The 17,758-nt window shown below is 37.1% G+C and overlaps 1 protein-coding gene across 1 annotated transcript; it reads left to right on the top strand.

Annotated features, from left to right (window-relative positions):
* Positions 1-6,204: 6,204 nt before the first annotated feature.
* On the top strand, positions 6,205-16,570 carry KBTBD2 (kelch repeat and BTB domain containing 2). The gene is made up of 3 exons (XM_065884172.1): positions 6,205-6,374; positions 11,517-11,682; positions 13,876-16,570. Exons 1-3 carry the CDS (start codon positions 6,205-6,207, stop codon positions 15,409-15,411), a joined length of 1,872 nt encoding a protein of 623 aa, XP_065740244.1. The 3' UTR covers positions 15,412-16,570.
* The last annotated feature ends 1,188 nt before the right edge of the window (positions 16,571-17,758 follow it).

The raw sequence follows: 17,758 nt of genomic DNA, 5'->3' as shown, positions 1-17,758 counted from the left end.
GTTCTTACAGGAAGCTCTTAGATATAAAAATAAGTTGGTCTTTGTTCTGTACTTATTTGCAGGAAGTCGGTAAAAAGGAAAGGATCTCATCCTATGTATAGCATTCTAACCTTATTCATTGCTGTTATTCTCTGCTACCAAACAGATCAATCAAAAATATTGAATTGAGCGCAGAACTTAGAAAAAAAGTAAGAATGTGCATAGTTTTAATGCCAGAGTACATTGTACTTTATTAGATTCTGAACTTTATTATATTGTGTTTGTATGACGCCCATTTAATTCTTATTCTAGCTGGTTTGTTTCACTGTGGAATATGTTCTAACAACCAGCTTTAAAATACAGGACTTTAAAAAAAATAATAAAATACAGGACTTTTCTATTAATCTTGAGGTGCCTGGTACCAGGAAATGTGGCAAGTAATAGTGGTTTCCCAGTCTTTGGCCCTTGGTTCATCTCATGAATCCATGTGTTCACTAAATGTCTTTACACATTGTCTTGTATACATCTTCTATTTTTCAAATGTATGTAAATATGTTGTAGTTGATAAAAAAAAAAAAAGAGAAAGTGTTTTTGACTCTAAAATAGTTTTTTCTCATTGTGAGTTTTTCCCAGCAGATTATCTTTAGGAAAAAAGTCCTTTTTTTCTAAGCTTAATAAAGGATACTCACATTAGATTAAAAAAAAAAAGTGTTTCAGATGTCCACTGAGCCTGTAGTAAGTGGGGAAAGCGGTTGTGTGATTAGGTAAGAGACATTAAAATATTTCAGTTGAAACGTGGAATATATACAGGTTAGATTAAGAATTATATTTAGGACTTACCTGGTGGCGCAGTGGTTAAGAATCCGCCTACCAATGCAGGGGACACGGGTTCAAGCCCTGCTCCAGGAAGACCCCACGTGCCGCGGAGCAACTAAGCCTGTGCGCCACAACTACTGAACCTGTGCTCTAGAGCCCGTGAGCCACAACTACTGAGCCCGCACGCCTAGAGCCGGTGCTCCACAAGAGAAGCCACCGCAATGAGAAGCCCGCGCAGCGCAACGAAGAGTAGCCCCCGCTCGCCGCAACTAGAGAAAGCCCGTGTGCAGCAACGAAGACCCAACACAGCCATAAATAAATAAATAAATTTATAAGAATTTTATTTAATTCAACTTTCAAGCATTTGAGGTTTGTGCGTTTTCCTTGTTCGTGTGCTCTGAAGGAAAAACGATCTTCTAGGAAAAACAGCTTGAGATATGTATTTTTGTCACTGATCAAGAAACAGCCTGAAGCAGAGATTGGAACATTTGGCCTGCAGTTTGTTTTTGTAAATAACATTTTATTGAAATAGTCATGTCCATTTATTTACAGGTTGACTTTTGCTGCTTTCAGGCTACAGTAGATGAAGCATTTGCGACAGAGACCTTAATGGCTTGCAAAGCCTAAAATATTTTGTCTTTATGATTAGAAAAGAGAGTAGTATACCTTTTGAAAGTTTGGGTTTTTTAATTAAATAATCATTGCATATGTTAACAAAATTCAGAAGGTTTAAATAGGTCTTCAATAAGTTTTTCCTTCCTCTGCAGTGTGAACCACTGTTAGCAATGGGGGCAAGTGCCAATTGCCTCCTTTCCTCGTTTTACTTGTGCTACAATTGTTCTTATGGTAAAGAATAAAATTTTCTTATATTATGTCTCTATCAAAAGTTTGGAAATGAAAGAGCACGACAGCTAGATTTTATTCATTTGCCTGCCTCTTTTTGTTTTTGAGTTTGTCTAGAATAATTGGTTTTTAAAACACCCTGTTTTTAAATGATAGTCGTGTATTGGCTGTAGTAAGAGTAAATGCACTTGGTGTCTTGGAGCTCTAGTGGTTGGCAACTCTCAGTCTGAGTCCTTAGAGTACAATACAACGACCAGCCCTTAGTAAATACTCAGACATTTGTTGAGTTAAATTTAAGTAGCCATTAATTTATAATAGAAAATTAAGTAAACAATTTCATTGATACCTGAGAATTACTAAGCCTGAGGATGCTAAATTCTACAGACAACAGGGAGTATGACTTTTGTTTTTTTGAAACTAATTTTAGGTATAACACAGAATGATATATGGTACAATATATTTATTAAAAAGGGAAAATTCATAAAATGAGTCAAATCATTGGTTATTAAGTAATATAGTACAGACATTGTGAAATGTTTCAGAGTATGTAGGATATTGATTTTAAGGTTTTTTTTTTTCTGGAACAAGTTGGGAAATTAAGTTTTAGGAGAGAAGGAATCTTGTTATAAAAAATATGTTACGGGCATTTAAGGTGGTTGTTGTTGATCATCTTAAACTTTGCCATTTTTCCCATTTTTATTTAATACATTTTGAAGTCTGTGTTCCCAGAGAAGGGACACTGAATTTTATTCTGGATTGTACTAGACACAGATCAGTTTAAATTAAGTTTACTTAATATGATGTCTGAATGACTTTTTCTGCCTATTTTAATATTAAGATATCATAAATAAAAATTACTTTATTAGGAAGAAATGTACCCTAGATTTCAAAGGAAAGGCTGGGAATAGGGTGTATAAAGCAGTGACAATGAGATTATATAAAGTTGGCTCGCCATGTAGTATTCTAAAAGCAGACTTCAGTTTTAATACAGTTTTATGCATATGATAAAAAGAAATCAAATCTAGTAAAACTGAGACAAATTCAATGGGGCTCAAAAAAGTCACTGCAAAAAAATCAGGTCATAGTATGAGGTCAGAGGAATGACCAGAGTGAACCTGTACAGCTACCCTGCAAGGAATTCTGGAGTCTAATCTAAATCCATCCCTGCACTGGCCACCAGTTCCTGTCACCTGGTTTAAATATGGATGGGGGGCTTCCCTGGTGGCGCAGTGGGTAAGCATCCACCTGCCAGGGGCCACGGGTTCGATCCCTGGCCCAGGAAGATCCCACATGCTGCGGAGCAGCTAAGCCTGTGCACCACAACTGCTGAGCCAGTGTGCCACAACTACTGAAGCCCATGTGCCTAGAGCCTGTGCTCCACAGCAAGAGAACCAACCGCAATGAGAAGCCCGTGCACCGCAACGAAGAGTAGCCCCCGCTCGCCGCAACCAGAGAAAGGCCTGCACGCAGCAATGAAGACCCAACACAGCCAAAAATAAAGTAAAATAAATTTTAAAAAATAATAATAAATAAATATGGATGGGGACAATTTTGGGTCCTGCAGCTGGGGTTAGGACTTACAGTCTATTAATACATGCATTTCTGTAAGATAAATTTTTAGAGGTAGAATTGAGTTATTAAGCATTTTCAATGCCAAATATATCTTCTATAATACTTAATTTGCAATCTGAAATTCAAAAACCTCTTAAAATGAAGTTAAAAATTTTTTTTTTTGCAAAACTTGACCTGAAGTAACATAAGACTGTATATAGTATTATTTTTCACACTGTGCATATTTCCCTCAGTGAGAATAGTAGGATGTTCAGTTCTGGAGCTCTGCCCCAGACCCTTTGTAATACATGATATATGTACCACATTACCTCTGTAAGATCTGAAAAATTCTAAATTCTAGAACACAGCTGGCTCCAAGAGTTTGTTTTTGTTTGTTTTTGTCTGCATTGTGTCTTCGTTGCTGAGCGCTGGCTTTTCTCTAGTTGCAGCGAGCGGGGGCTACTCTTAGTTGCAGTGTGTGGGCTTCTCATTGCTGTGGCTTGTCTTTGTTGTGGAGCACGGGCTCTAGGCACGCGGGCTTCAGTAGTTGTGGCGCGTGAGCTCTAGAGCGCAGGCCCAGGAGTTGTGGCACACAGGCTTAGTTGCTCCACGGCATGTGGGATCTTCCTGGACCAGGGCTTGAACCTGTGTCCCCTGCATTGGCAGGCGGATTTTTTTTTTTTAAGTTTATTTATTTATTTTTGGCTGCATTGGGTCTTCTTTGTTGGGTCTTCGTTGCTGCACATGGGCTTTCTCTAGTTGTGGCAAGCAGGGGCTACTCTTCGTTGTGGTGCGTGGGCTTCTCATTGCAGTGGCTTCTCGTTGCAGAGCTCGGGCTCTAGGCGCGCAGGCTTCGGTAGTTGTGGCACGCAGTCTCAGTAGTTGTGGCACGCAGGCTCAGTAGTTGTGGCGCACGGCCTTAGTTGCTCCGCGGCATGTGGGATCTTCCTGGACCAGGGCTTGAACCTGTGTCCCCTGCATTGGCAGGTGGATTCTTAACCACTGCATCACCAGGGAAGTCCCAAGGGTTTTGATTAAGGGCTTATGTGTATGTATCAACTTATACTCCTCTGTAAGAATGCTCGTTTTCCAACACCCTCACTAACACTGGGCCTTGCTGCATTATTAATATGTGAAAATAACCAGTGATTTTAGATATTATTAGCTTTAGAGGTTATAGTAGTAAACTTAGATTTATAGTGTAACTTTCATATTTGGAAGAGCAAAGTCATTACCTTAAATGACCCAAAGTCTCTGCCTTTGCACCTATTTTAGTTGCTTCCATATAGTTAACTTGGCTGGAAATTTGACAGTCTGCGTCAGGTTTGCAGTTCATGTAATAGTATAGTTTGGCAGGAAGTACAATGTGATCTTCTCTTTGACATATGGATGATATTTTTGTGAGAAAAAGTATTAGTGGTTCCAGTGATGGTCAAATATATTTATAGGTTTCATGTCAACAGCACTTGACTTTCTGATTATGGAGCTAAGAGTCATCTAATTAGGAAATAGGTGATAGTTTTTAACTGTTATTAGCACTGTATATTCTATATGTTTTTCCTGATTTGTAATTCCTTTGCCATATGTTGTAAATACTGATTTCTAAATAACATTTTAAATTAAACTTTAATGCAGCTGGAATTTCTTTTGATGAATGGTATGCAGTATGACTAAAACTTAGGTGGGTTTTTTTTTTCCTTCAGTGGGTAACCAGTTGTTCCAACGTTATTTGTTGAAATAACCCAATCTTCTAGTTTGAAATGACTTGTTTATCATATCTAATGTTTTTTTTTAACATGGATGTATTGTATTTACTTATTTACCTATTGTATTTGTTTATTTTTGTTTACTTGGGTTTATTGTAGAATTGTAATACATTTTAATATTTGTTAAGAGTATGAGGAAAAACTTGTCCTTCCTTCCCCTCAGATATCTTGGCAGTATTTGTGAATTCTTCCAGATGAATCTTCTGCAAGTTGGATTTGTATTAAATTTACACATTTTGAGAACATTCATATCTGTATAGTATGAAGTCTTCATGTAGGAATACATTCCTCTATTTTATCATGTTTTATGTTTCATTTTTCAGTAAAATTGTATGTTCTTATAAAGATTTCTAGGAAGGAACCACTGTACAGAGAGATATGTTGTATTTATCTCCGTTACAGGATTGAACTGCAAATTTTATAATATAGTTTATGCTTTGGAAATAAACAAATTCAATCTATTTATCTCATAGTTTAAGTAATTTAAATATAAAGGCTGTGTGAATTATACTCCCCAAATGAGAATCTCCTTGCAAGAGAAAGGGTTTTTTTTTTTTCTCTTAAATTACAGTCATGTATTGCCCCTAAACAAATAAGTAGGAGATTTGGCTTTGCTGGTAATTGAAATTATTTATTTTTAAAGAACTTTTTAAAAAATGTATGCTTATTGATGTGTTCCTTATTTTCTAGAATGTTTATATTTTGTATAGAAGGCAAAAAATTAACTTAAAACCACAAATGTAATAAACTTGTTAAATGTCCCTTTTCTCATGTTTCATTTTTATGGTAATGTCTAAAGTTGAACTTCAAAAAAATATAATTCATATTTAAGTCTGCGATTTTAAACATTGTATTCTAAAAATGTACTGACCTAGATACTCTAACTGAACTTTTTTTTCTTTTTAGTTACTCCAGAGGATCCACAGAACATAGGATGTTGCCACAAAATCTACCTCGTGTGTTATTCTCTTTCACTCATGAGTTGAACAACAGTTACAAATTTGAGCAAGATATCTGCAGACTGTGTTGAAAAACTCTGAAGAACCTAATTAACACAGGATGACCTGGTAGTGATTCTAAGCCTAAAAAGATACTGCTCATTAGTGAATGTATCAATCTTGGTTCTGAATGCTGCAGATAACAGCAAGCAGAGTTTCTCCTTTCTTTATTTCTGAAGCATTCACTTGACCTTCCATCAGTAAGACTGATTTTTCTAATCTGTTCCTGGATATATTAATGGAATACAGTCATGTCCACTCAAGACGAGAAGCAGGTCAATACTGAATATGCTGTGTCCTTGTTGGAACAGTTAAAACTGTTTTATGAACAGCAGTTGTTTACGGACATAGTGTTAATTGTCGAGGGCACTGAATTCCCTTGTCATAAGATGGTTCTTGCAACATGTAGTTCTTATTTTAGGTAAGTACTGTAATCTTGGTTAGTTTGTAATTTCAAATGCAGAATGTTAGCTTGTTTTAATCTTTTAAACATTATTTAAATTTTTTTTAAAAAGTTAGGTGTCTTAATGTTTTGCTTAAGTTTTCTATTTGGGGGCTTCCCTGGTGGCGCAGTGGTTGAGAGTCCGCCTGCCGATGCAGGGGACACGGGTTTATGCCCTGGTCTGGGAAGATCCCACATGCCGCGCATCCGGAGCCTGTGCTCCGCAACGGGAGAGGCCACAACAGTGAGAGGCCTGCGAACCACAAAAAGAAAAAAGTAAAAAACAAAAAAATTTTCTATTTGCGTGATATAGTGCTTGTCAAATCACCTCCTTGCGTGTGTAAGTAAGGGGCAGGCGAAATAAGTTTTTACAAAGGATTAAATACAAGAAATTTGTTGAAATTAACTAAGGTAAAGTTTTAATGATGGGGAGGCAAAAAGGTTCAGAATACTATTTTTTCATTGAAAGAAAGAAAAACGAATGGGGTAATTTTCACTTACTCTTAAGATTTTTAAATGTTACATTTAGAAAACAGTCATTGTTTATAAATTTAAGAGTTATAGGAGGCTTAATAATAACTTTTAGAAGATAATTGGTACTGTTTAGACATGTTAAGGACTTTTATTTCCTTTGCAAAAATGAGTTCCTTTACTCACTCTTGGTTTCTTTCATCATTTGTGCTATCGTTTTAGCCGTACCAGACTCCTTGCCAGATTGAAATAGTTAATAATTAATAATGTTTTTGTTCTCTGTGCCTCAGAATTTATAAGTTGATTTACTTATTTGTTTGCTAATTACAAATAAATAAAGCTTAACTTTACATTTTTATGATCTTTTGCAACTTTTAATCTTTTTAAGATAGGTTTCCCTTTATTATGTGTTTCATGGGAGGAAAAGAATTAAGGCGAAGAAATTCCTATATTTGGTCTCTGCCCTTAGGTTGAATTTTTACTTAATATTTGAAAGGGACAGGGAGAATAAAGATGAATGAAATGTGGACCAGTATATTCCTGCTACAATCTTAGCTGGCATAAGTGGAGATCAGCAATGAAAGTTACTTTCTGCTGCTCCTTAGTGGCAGCTGTAGACAGGACAGGTTTAATCTTGACTTTTCAAGGCTAACATACACGAAGGTGTAGAAACTTAACATTCCTTAGTATAACACATCTCATGATGATTCTAGAAGCTAAGGCCCAAATGTCAGTTGCCTTGCTCTGCCTGCCATTGTTTCAGGTTTAGCTGTGGATACTTCATGCAATTTCAGACATTGATTTTCTTATCTTAGGAAGCTGAGCATATTTGCAAACAGTGGTTCTAGAGAATCTAATGGATCTAGAGGATGCTCAGAATCCTCTTGTGCTTCTACAAATAGAGATTCTTGGATTTCAAACCTAGAAATTATGATTCAGTGGGTCTGAGTTAGAGTTTTAGGATTTGTATGTATAAGAGCTTCCCAGATGATTGTGATGGTCAGGTTTTTTTGTTTGTTTTTGTTTTTTCATATTTATTGACTTAGTAGATGGTGTTAGAAATTCAAGGTTATAGATTCAATCAAACCTGGGTCCATTAGTTCTCCCTTTTTAACGGTTATTAATTACAAATTGATTATCCATTATTGGAATGAGCTATATGCTTTAGTTGTGGATTTTCAGATTGATATTTGTAATCATAGAGTAGAATCTTTTGTAATATTTTAGCAGTCATCTTGTGTAACTTTTAAATCTATGCAGAAAGTCTATCTCCATATTTTCTGAATTGTCATCATCTTTATCAGGAAGTAACATATGGGTTTATGGGTTAGGTATCTTACCTTTTTTTCTTCCTCGCTAAGTCTGTTTTTTATTGTATAGATAAAACACTGTTCTTTAAATTCTGTAGCCCTGAGGTTATTATTTATCTTTAATTGGGTTGGAATTGGTTTTCCTGAAGACCAAGAAATTTAAGTATTTCATTAATGTTACAATCTTAAAAACAACACATTCTCTTTAAGGCTGCTGTTATTAACTTATCACTAACTAGTTCCCTTCTTTAGCATCCTTGGTGTTCTGAGAGAATATATTCTCCCTAAAGCAAATCAGATACTAAGAAGTAGAAATAATAGTAGAAAGAGTAGTCCTATCCATGTTTGGGCTTAAAGCCATCCATCTTTAAAATCCTGTGTCTGGACCAGTTTCATAATCCACAAGACGAAGACACTTATATATTAATTTTCCCTCCCATATATCTCTTTTCTCTGGACTGTGTAGATTATTGTTATTGTATATTCCCACAATAATAACCTGATTTTCTCCCAAGTGTTCTTCAACTGGATTCTGCTTTCAGGTTTGTAGATTTTGGTATCCTTACATATAATGTTGCTATCAATCTTTATCATTAGAAATTTACTATTAGAAATTTTACCTTTTGAAACAGATACATTCCTCCTTTGTAGTTTACCAGTTCCATCCCACTAAGAATCAAAAGAACTTCTGAAATCCAGAGAACCTCTGAAATGGTAGTTTCTTCTTCTTGGTAACATATACACTTCATTTTAGACCCTAAATGAAGGGGATTACTTGAGAATTACTCAACACCTCTTCCACTATGGTAATTTAGCCTCCTATAATATTATGCAATTCAGTATTTACTCTTTCTTTAAAAAGTCTGTTTAAGATTTTTATAATCAAGTTGGCTAGGCTTCTACTAATCTTTGGTCTTCAGGAAGCATAGTTCCTTCACAGAAGTCCATCATTCTGATGTCATAAACCATAGTCTAGAATAACCAGTCTGAGTGTCATCTGTATAGTCAGCTGTTCCCTTGCCCTACTTCCTCTTCCAAAGTTAACTACCTTCTACTGGCACAGACAGAAAAGCACATGACCCCTAAATCTTGCATTTTTACTCAGAGCTCCTATAGTTCTTTTCAGGTTGCTTTTGTTATTTCCCATTCTCCCGTGTCACACAAGTGAAGCCAGTAGCAACTGGTGTTTTTATTAGTTTCTTGTCACATCTTGGGTATTTTTCAACAGCACTTCCTAATCTCTGTTACTTGGTTGGGTTTATTTATGGCCATTCTGTATTCTTTGGGAGGAAGTTATCAACCACCCTGATTGATGTTTTTGCCACTCTTCCATTCCCTAACTGCCTGAAGTTTAGTTGCTGTTCTTACTGCTCATTCTGAGCTACACTAGAAATCACTAGTGCCTTCCTAATTGCTTTTGCAATGTTTGTTATCCTTGACTCTACCGTTTTTGACACCCTACCTCTCTTGCCCTGAGTAGCATTGTATTGACTGGCTTGTTCTTATTTCTCTGATGAATGTTTCTCAACCTTCTGTCATTCTTTTTTCTTCTAATTGAACTCTACCTCAGGTTGTCATTGGGATTCTGGGTGGGTTTCTTTTAGTTTTTTAGTCTCTCTCAGATAACTTACTTGGCTTTAACACATGTCATTTTGTAGATAATTCACAGTCTTCTGCATTAATGCCTGACCTTCAAAGTTCCAGTTGTATTAAATACGTAACTGATTATTGTATTACTTCCATTTGACTCAGCTGCTCGCACCTCAAATTAAACATACCTAAAATTTAACTCACCTTTTTTGCAAGATTAACTGTTTTCCTTGACCTTATAATTTTTCTCTCAATGGTTAACATTTTTTTCAGGTACTTACTTGAAAATAAACAGCTTTGATTCTTTCCCTGTCTTCTTCCTAGTCTATTCCGTACGTTCAGAAAATCACCAGATCTTACTGGTTTTTTGTAAAAGCTTTTGTATCCATTTCTGCCCACCTAGCTCAGGTGGTTCTTACTTCTAATCTAGATTATTGCAGTAGCCTCAGAACCCTTTTTCCTATCTCCAGCCTTTGGCCGTTGAGGTCTGTCAGTACAAAATATTCATCCTAGAATACATTTTATTATGCTAATAAATCCATGCTGAAAACCCTTCAGTGAACCTTCTTCACTATCTACAATAAAAAGCTCAGACTCGTATGTCTGTGTGTGTGTGTGGTTTTTTTTTGGGGGGGGGACATGCTGAGGGGCTTGCGGATCTTACCCCAACCAGGGATTTGAACTCGGGCCCCGGCAGTGAAAGCACTGGGTCCTAACCACTGGACTGCCAGGGAATTCCCTCCTATATTAAAATCCCTCTGTGGGACTTCCCTGGTGGTCCAGTGGTTAAGACTCTGTGCTGTCCATGCAAGGGGTGCCACTTTGATCCCCTGGTAGGGGAACTGAGAATCTCACATGCCTCACGGCCAAAAATAAAAAGCCCTCTGTGATCTGACTGCCACTTATCTTTCCGATGTTTTTCATGAGCCCTTATGTTCAGCAATGTCACTGGGAAAAACAGTTCTTATGTTCTACCCTGACTCACTATTTTATCCATTTTAAAGCCTTTCTCATCTTCTTGTCCTTGAGGTTGCCCAGGCTAGTTCTTGTGCTACCCACTTATGATCACTATAGGCATTTCTGTACATGCAACAATATTCTTTGTTTTTTTACCTCTTCCATGTATATGGGCATTTTACTTTGTATTCTCCACAACAGTAATTGCCTTTCCAGCATATTTTCCTGCATGTAATTTTTAGGAAACTGTTCTGCATATTTTTAGGAAATCATTTGAGTAAATGAAATTTCTAACGGCTTTATTGAGATCAAGTTTACACACAAATGAATTTTAGTATCTTTACAATTTAATTTGAAACATTTCCATCACTTTGTGCCAATTTACAGTCACTCACTGTTCTTACCCACAGCCCTAGGCAACCACTAATCTCCCTTCTGCCTCTATATATTTGCCTCAAATATATTTGTATACACATACAGTATGTCTTTTGTATCTGCCTTTTTTCACTGGGCATAATGATTTTGAGGTTTGTGTTGTAGCACGTATAATAGAGTTCCTTTTTATTGCTGAATTCCTGTATGACTATAAGGATTAAATTAGTTTTGATGTTATCACTCAGAATGGCACAGTGGAGTAGTTTGGTATATCTTTGGCACTGGATTATAATTTTCTGTTGTTTCCCTTGAAAGCTTTCCCTATAAGTTGTCCATCAGCAAATACACTAAATAAACATCCCATATTGTCTAGTTTTTCTTTTTAGCCTTACATTTGTTTTCCCCATCTCTACTGTAGGGCCATGTTCATGAGTGGACTAAGTGAAAGCAAACAGACACACATACACCTGAGGAATGTGGATTCAGCCACCTTACAGATAATAATAACGTACGCATACACGGGTAACCTGGCAATAAATGACAGCACTGTAGAACAACTTTATGAAACAGCTTGCTTCCTGCAGGTAAGCAGTTTTTTCAGTCTTATAGCTATGTAATTTTATTGCAGATTTTAGAAGGTAAAACTTTTTAAAATATGTAAGGGAAAAACAATAGGATTTGATCAGCTAATAAACTTAGTTTTATGATGGGAACTTGACTAAAAAGATAGGTGAAAATTTCATATTAGTTTCATAGTCTGCCTAATATACCACAGGATTTAGAGTTCAAGTAAAAGAAATTTTTAACAGCATTTGTTAAATTTAAGTGCTTCAGCTTTTTGGCTAGAAGCTTAGATGTGCTAATTTTTGATGGTATTTTCACAGAAAATGTCAAGATTCTTATGGAAGTAATCAAACATAAATGTTCATAATAGCCATGAGACCTCACTGAGCTATTAAGGAGAATTATTTAAACTAAAATAAAAAATGATGATTGATATATTTACATATGATAAGCTATTTCACTGTGTTTCCCCTTCAACTTTTTTCCTTTTTTGGCTGTGCCGCATGGCTTGTGGGATCTTCGTTCCCCAACCAGGGATGGAACCTGGGGCCCCTGCAGTAGAAGTGCAGAACCTCAATCACTGAACCACCAGGGAATGCCCCCCCTTCAACATTTCTTTTAATTTTAAGAGGAATATAAAAATATTTTCCTCATTTTCTCCAAAGGGAGAAATAAAGTTTCTCCAAAGGGAGAAGCTTTAAAGGTTAAATTCTGGGAGTACAGTTCATGATACCTAGTAGGTACTTGATAAATGTGTGCTGAATAAATGTGAATGATGCCGGTCGAATGCCAGTTTCTGGGTGTAACTCTGGGAACCAGAACTCAGTCTGTCCATGCCTTAAGTACCTGTCTTCCTTTTTAGTTCTGTATTCTTCCCCCCCCCCATAAATTGTGCAGTGTCCTACTATACCTATAACTCTGGGGACACTGAAGCCATGGTTGCTTCCTGGTGCTTTAGAATGGAAGACATTCACACCCTAAATCCAAACCTAAAAGGGAGAAATGCCTACTGTAAGAACTGTCTTTCTTCCATAGCTTATATGTTTTCATTACCTTTATTAATTTTTTAGCAATTCTAAAAGCACGTTTTTTTTAGAATTGCTAAGAAATTGAGGAATTTTAAGAAATTTGGATTCCAGAACACTGTTGTTATAGTGATACCTTTCCTTATAATTTTTTCTATCATGTTAATGAAACCTATAGGCATATGCTTGGCCAAATGCAAAACAGCACTCTGCCTCTGGAAGTAAGTTGCCCTGGCAAGCCTGGGAATGTGACATTTTATGACTACCAACATGGCTTTTACTATTAACCACATGAAATGATGTTTTTATATGCCAGATTCTGTACTAATGCTTTATATAGGTTCTCATCTAATCCTTAAAATAATCACTTGTAAGGAAGGATTTCCCCATCCTACACAGGAGAAAGCTGAGGCTTAGAGAAGTAAAGCTACTTGTCTGATATTGTACAAGTGTTGACTGGCCAATCCAGGTTTTGAATCCAAGCAACCTGACTTCTTATCATAAACTGCTTCTGGTCAATCACTGTGACGTTGAATAAGTATAGTAGGTAGCACTTCTGACTCGAGATCTACTGTTTTTTAAGAAACAACAAATCTAGGAAAGTTAGAGTGGCTAAGATGGGTCGTTTAAATGTAGGTAATTTGTAATTGCACATGAATATATTCTTTTGATTGGTTATCCTACTGCTCCATGTAAGAAAGGCAAATAATAACTACTGTTAGGCATTGTATATGATTTTCTGCTTCTATATGACTGTCTTGTCCATGTTGAGAAAACCAGATTCCAGCTTCTCAACAGTAATCATTTCCTATACTGATTTACATTGTTTTCATTTGGTTCTCTCAATTACATATTTTGCTAGGCTTTAAAAAATACATAACTTATGCATGAATTAATTTCTTTCCCTTTCCCTTTAAGGCTGTTTAGGTTTTTAAGAGCCTATTTAATGTTATACTACTGACTCCTAAACAGGGCAGTTAAGTAGGCCACTGGACAGGAATACGAAATGCAAAACTATGCATAGTCTTCTAATTTTATTATTACTGGAAGATTATCTCTTAGCCCAAACATGTGTATCTAAAAATAAAAACTACAGTATAGGGATCTGATTAATATACCTGTGTGTTACATAAAAATAAAATTTGTCTAGCCTGCCTTTATCAGCCTTTCTTTTCCCTTCTATTTTAGGTAGAAGATGTGTTACAACGTTGTCGAGAATATTTAATTAAAAAGATAAACGCAGAGAACTGTGTGCGATTGTTGAGTTTTGCTGATCTGTTCAGTTGTGAGGAATTAAAACAAAGTGCTAAAAGGATGGTGGAGCACAAGTTCACTGCTGTGTATCACCAGGAAGCTTTCATGCAGCTGTCACATGACTTACTGATAGACATTCTCAGTAGTGACAATTTGAACGTAGAAAAGGAGGAGACAGTTCGTGAAGCTGCTATGCTGTGGCTAGAGTACAACACAGAATCACGATCCCAGTATTTGTCTTCAGTTCTTAGCCAAATCAGAATTGATGCACTTTCAGAAGTAACACAGAGAGCTTGGTTTCAAGGTCTGCCACCCAATGATAAGTCTGTAGTTGTTCAAGGTCTGTATAAGTCCATGCCCAAGTTTTTCAAACCAAGACTTGGAATGACTAAAGAAGAGATGATGATTTTCATTGAAGCATCTTCAGAAAATCCTTGTAGTCTTTACTCTTCTGTCTGTTACAGCCCCCAAGCAGAAAAAGTTTACAAGCTATGCAGCCCACCAGCTGATTTACATAAGGTTGGGACCGTTGTAACTCCCGATAATGACATCTATATAGCAGGTGGTCAAGTTCCTCTGAAAAATACAAAAACAAATCACAGTAAAACAAGCAAACTTCAGACTGCCTTTAGAACTGTGAATTGCTTTTACTGGTTTGATGCACAGCAAAATACCTGGTTTCCAAAGACCCCGATGCTTTTTGTTCGCGTAAAGCCATCTTTGGTTTGCTGTGAAGGCTATATCTATGCAATTGGAGGAGATAGTGTAGGTGGAGAACTTAACCGGAGGACCGTAGAAAGATATGACACTGAGAAAGATGAATGGACAATGGTAAGCCCTTTGCCTTGTGCTTGGCAGTGGAGTGCAGCAGTTGTGGTTCATGACTGCATTTATGTGATGACACTGAACCTCATGTATTGTTATTTTCCAAGGTCTGATTCATGGGTAGAAATGGCCATGAGACAGACTAGCAGGTCTTTTGCTTCTGCTGCAGCTTTCGGCGATAAAATTTTCTATATTGGAGGGTTGCACATTGCTACCAATTCTGGCATAAGACTCCCCTCTGGCACTGTAGATGGGTCTTCAGTAACTGTGGAGATCTATGATGTGAATAAAAATGAGTGGAAAATGGCAGCCAACATCCCTGCTAAGAGGTACTCAGATCCCTGTGTTAGGGCTGTTGTGATCTCAAATTCTCTGTGTGTGTTTATGCGAGAAACCCACTTAAATGAGAGAGCTAAATATGTCACTTACCAATATGATCTGGAACTTGACCGGTGGTCTCTGCGGCAGCATATATCTGAACGTGTACTGTGGGACTTAGGGAGAGATTTTCGATGCACTGTGGGGAAACTTTATCCATCCTGCCTTGAAGAATCTCCATGGAAACCACCAACTTATCTTTTTTCACCGGATGGAACAGAGGAGTTTGAACTGGATGGAGAAATGGTTGCACTACCATCTGTATAGTCAGGAGTTCAGGGAGTGCACGCCTGATCTATTTGCTTTGTCATTTTCTTTGCTAAATGAGAGAGGCTATGAAAGGACTGAATATGAGTACATAAAAATCTATCTTTGATAAATTTTATTTTTATGCCCTACTTAATATTTGCATCAGTATAATATATATCAGTGAGTCTTAAGAAAGATATGCTTCCATAATATGAAATAGATTATCCAATAATTGAGAAACTTCTATGTGTATCATGAGCATAAACATCTGGATTATCTCACATTGTTAGCCCTGTGTATGTACAGTTCCCAAAGTTCTCTTATTAAAGTAGTTTCCTGTTCCTAGTGTGGTATATCGCAAATTATGCTGAGGTTATTTTATTATATGTATTTCATTCCTGTGCTTCTGTTCTGAAGTCCTGGAATAGTTTTTTTCGGTGTAGTTAATTGAGCTGCACTTAACACTAATGTCCATGTTGGTATTAGAAATGTTGTCTAAATCCTGTAGTTGAGGAAGATCTTCCACTTTATGGTATTGCACAGGGAAAGTATGACTGCAGGATCAGTCTAACTATTAGGTGCATGTATTCTCTTTTCACTAACTTATACTTGTCTATCTAGAATACAGGTCTTCCAATCAGCTGGTCATTTACCAGGTGTGGACTTAAGTTGCTGGGCTTGCAATAAGAATTGCTAGTCCCTCATTGTGCGGGTCTGTGTGGAGCTTTAATCAGTAAATGCCTCCACTTTCTGTATTACATTAACATTGGCTCATGCATATAACTACCTGCTGCTGTCGTATTTCTCCATCTTAAAGATTTAGAGTGGGTTAACCAGGTCATTACATCTTAATTTAATAACAAACATTACTGTAGAGTGATTGTGTATAGATATTCGTTAGCTGTCAGGGTGTGTTTTTTTTTAACCTGTTGTGTGTGGGGGGTAGGAATAGAAAGGTGAACTGTTCAGGAATTCTCTGCACTAGCAGTGCAGAAGAGCAGATAACTAGTGCTGCTCTGGCATTAATCCCAGGAACCACTAGCAGTAGCGGGGTGCCGCCAATCTAACATGAGCACAGGTGCTTCATGACAAACATTACTAGCATGTTCAACTGCATAATGTTCTGGCACTGTATTTTGAATGACATTAATTTATTAAATAAATTGTATATATTCAATATCTGTTTTTCTTTTGTGATGGGAATTGTGTGCTTTTAGTTTTAGTTTTACGGGGTCAGCTTAGTTTGTGACAGGTGATTTCTTCAGAATTTTGTTGATTATATGATACTTGTCTGATTTGAGCCTTACTGTAGGAACACAAATTACATAAAAAGTAAGAGGCAAACCAGAGCCTAATGTTACCAAAAAAAAAAGATTTTTAGTTATTTGAATGGGCCTTGTCCTCTTTCACATACGGTTTTTTCTGCCTCAAACACTCTTCCCCTTTGGTTAGCTCTCAAGTGATTATACATCCTAGTTTGTGCCTGTTTTCCCTTTCCCTTTGAAAAGTGTCCCTGTTTGGATAGTAAATGATATGGTAACCCTGGTTGAATTCAGTTTACACTTCAGGTAACTTCCTCCAACTGGCTTAAAAAAAAAATTCTATTGATACTACCATGAGTTCCCTTTGTTTAACTCTCAACTATGGGACTTCCCTGGTGGCCCAGTGGTTAAGACTCTGTGCTCCCAATGCAGGGGGCCTGGGTTCCATCCCTGGTCAGGGAACTAGATCCTGCATGCTGCAACTTAAAAAAAAAAAAAAAAAAGAGATCCTGCAAGCCAAAACTAAGACCCGGTGCAGCCAAATAAATAAATAATTTTTGAAAAAAAAAAAGAATAAATCTCAATTGTACCCCATATTACCCAATACTCGTTAAACTATCTTATACGTATAGATTGTTTTCACCACTGCCGTGAGGGCAAGGGCTTATGTCTACCCTATTTCTGCATCCTCAACATCTAATAATGCCTGGCACATAGTAAGCATGCAATAAAACCTGTATAAAGGCATGCATAGGTCACAAGGGGAATCTGAATTACAGTAAATCATTCAGACTACTGTTTTGGAATTGCAGTAATTATTGGAGTATCTGACAGTATGGAAAAGGATTTGTCAGTAGATTAACATCAAATGAGCTGCCATTAAAAACAAAATTTCCGGGGCTTCCCTGGTGGCACAGTGGTTAAGAATCTACCTGCCAATGCAGGGGACACGGGTTCGGTCGCTGGTCTGGGAAGATCTGACATGCCGTGGAGCAACTAAGCCCGTGTGCCACAACTACTGAGCCTGCGCTCTAGCGCCTGTGACCCACAGCTACTGAGCCTGCAAGCCACAGCTACTGAAGCCTGCATGCCACAACTGCTGA

Source organism: Phocoena phocoena, chromosome 9 (assembly GCF_963924675.1).
Source record: "Phocoena phocoena chromosome 9, mPhoPho1.1, whole genome shotgun sequence".
Taxonomy (NCBI): domain Eukaryota; kingdom Metazoa; phylum Chordata; class Mammalia; order Artiodactyla; family Phocoenidae; genus Phocoena; species Phocoena phocoena.
This window is presented reverse-complemented; position numbering and strand designations above follow the sequence as displayed.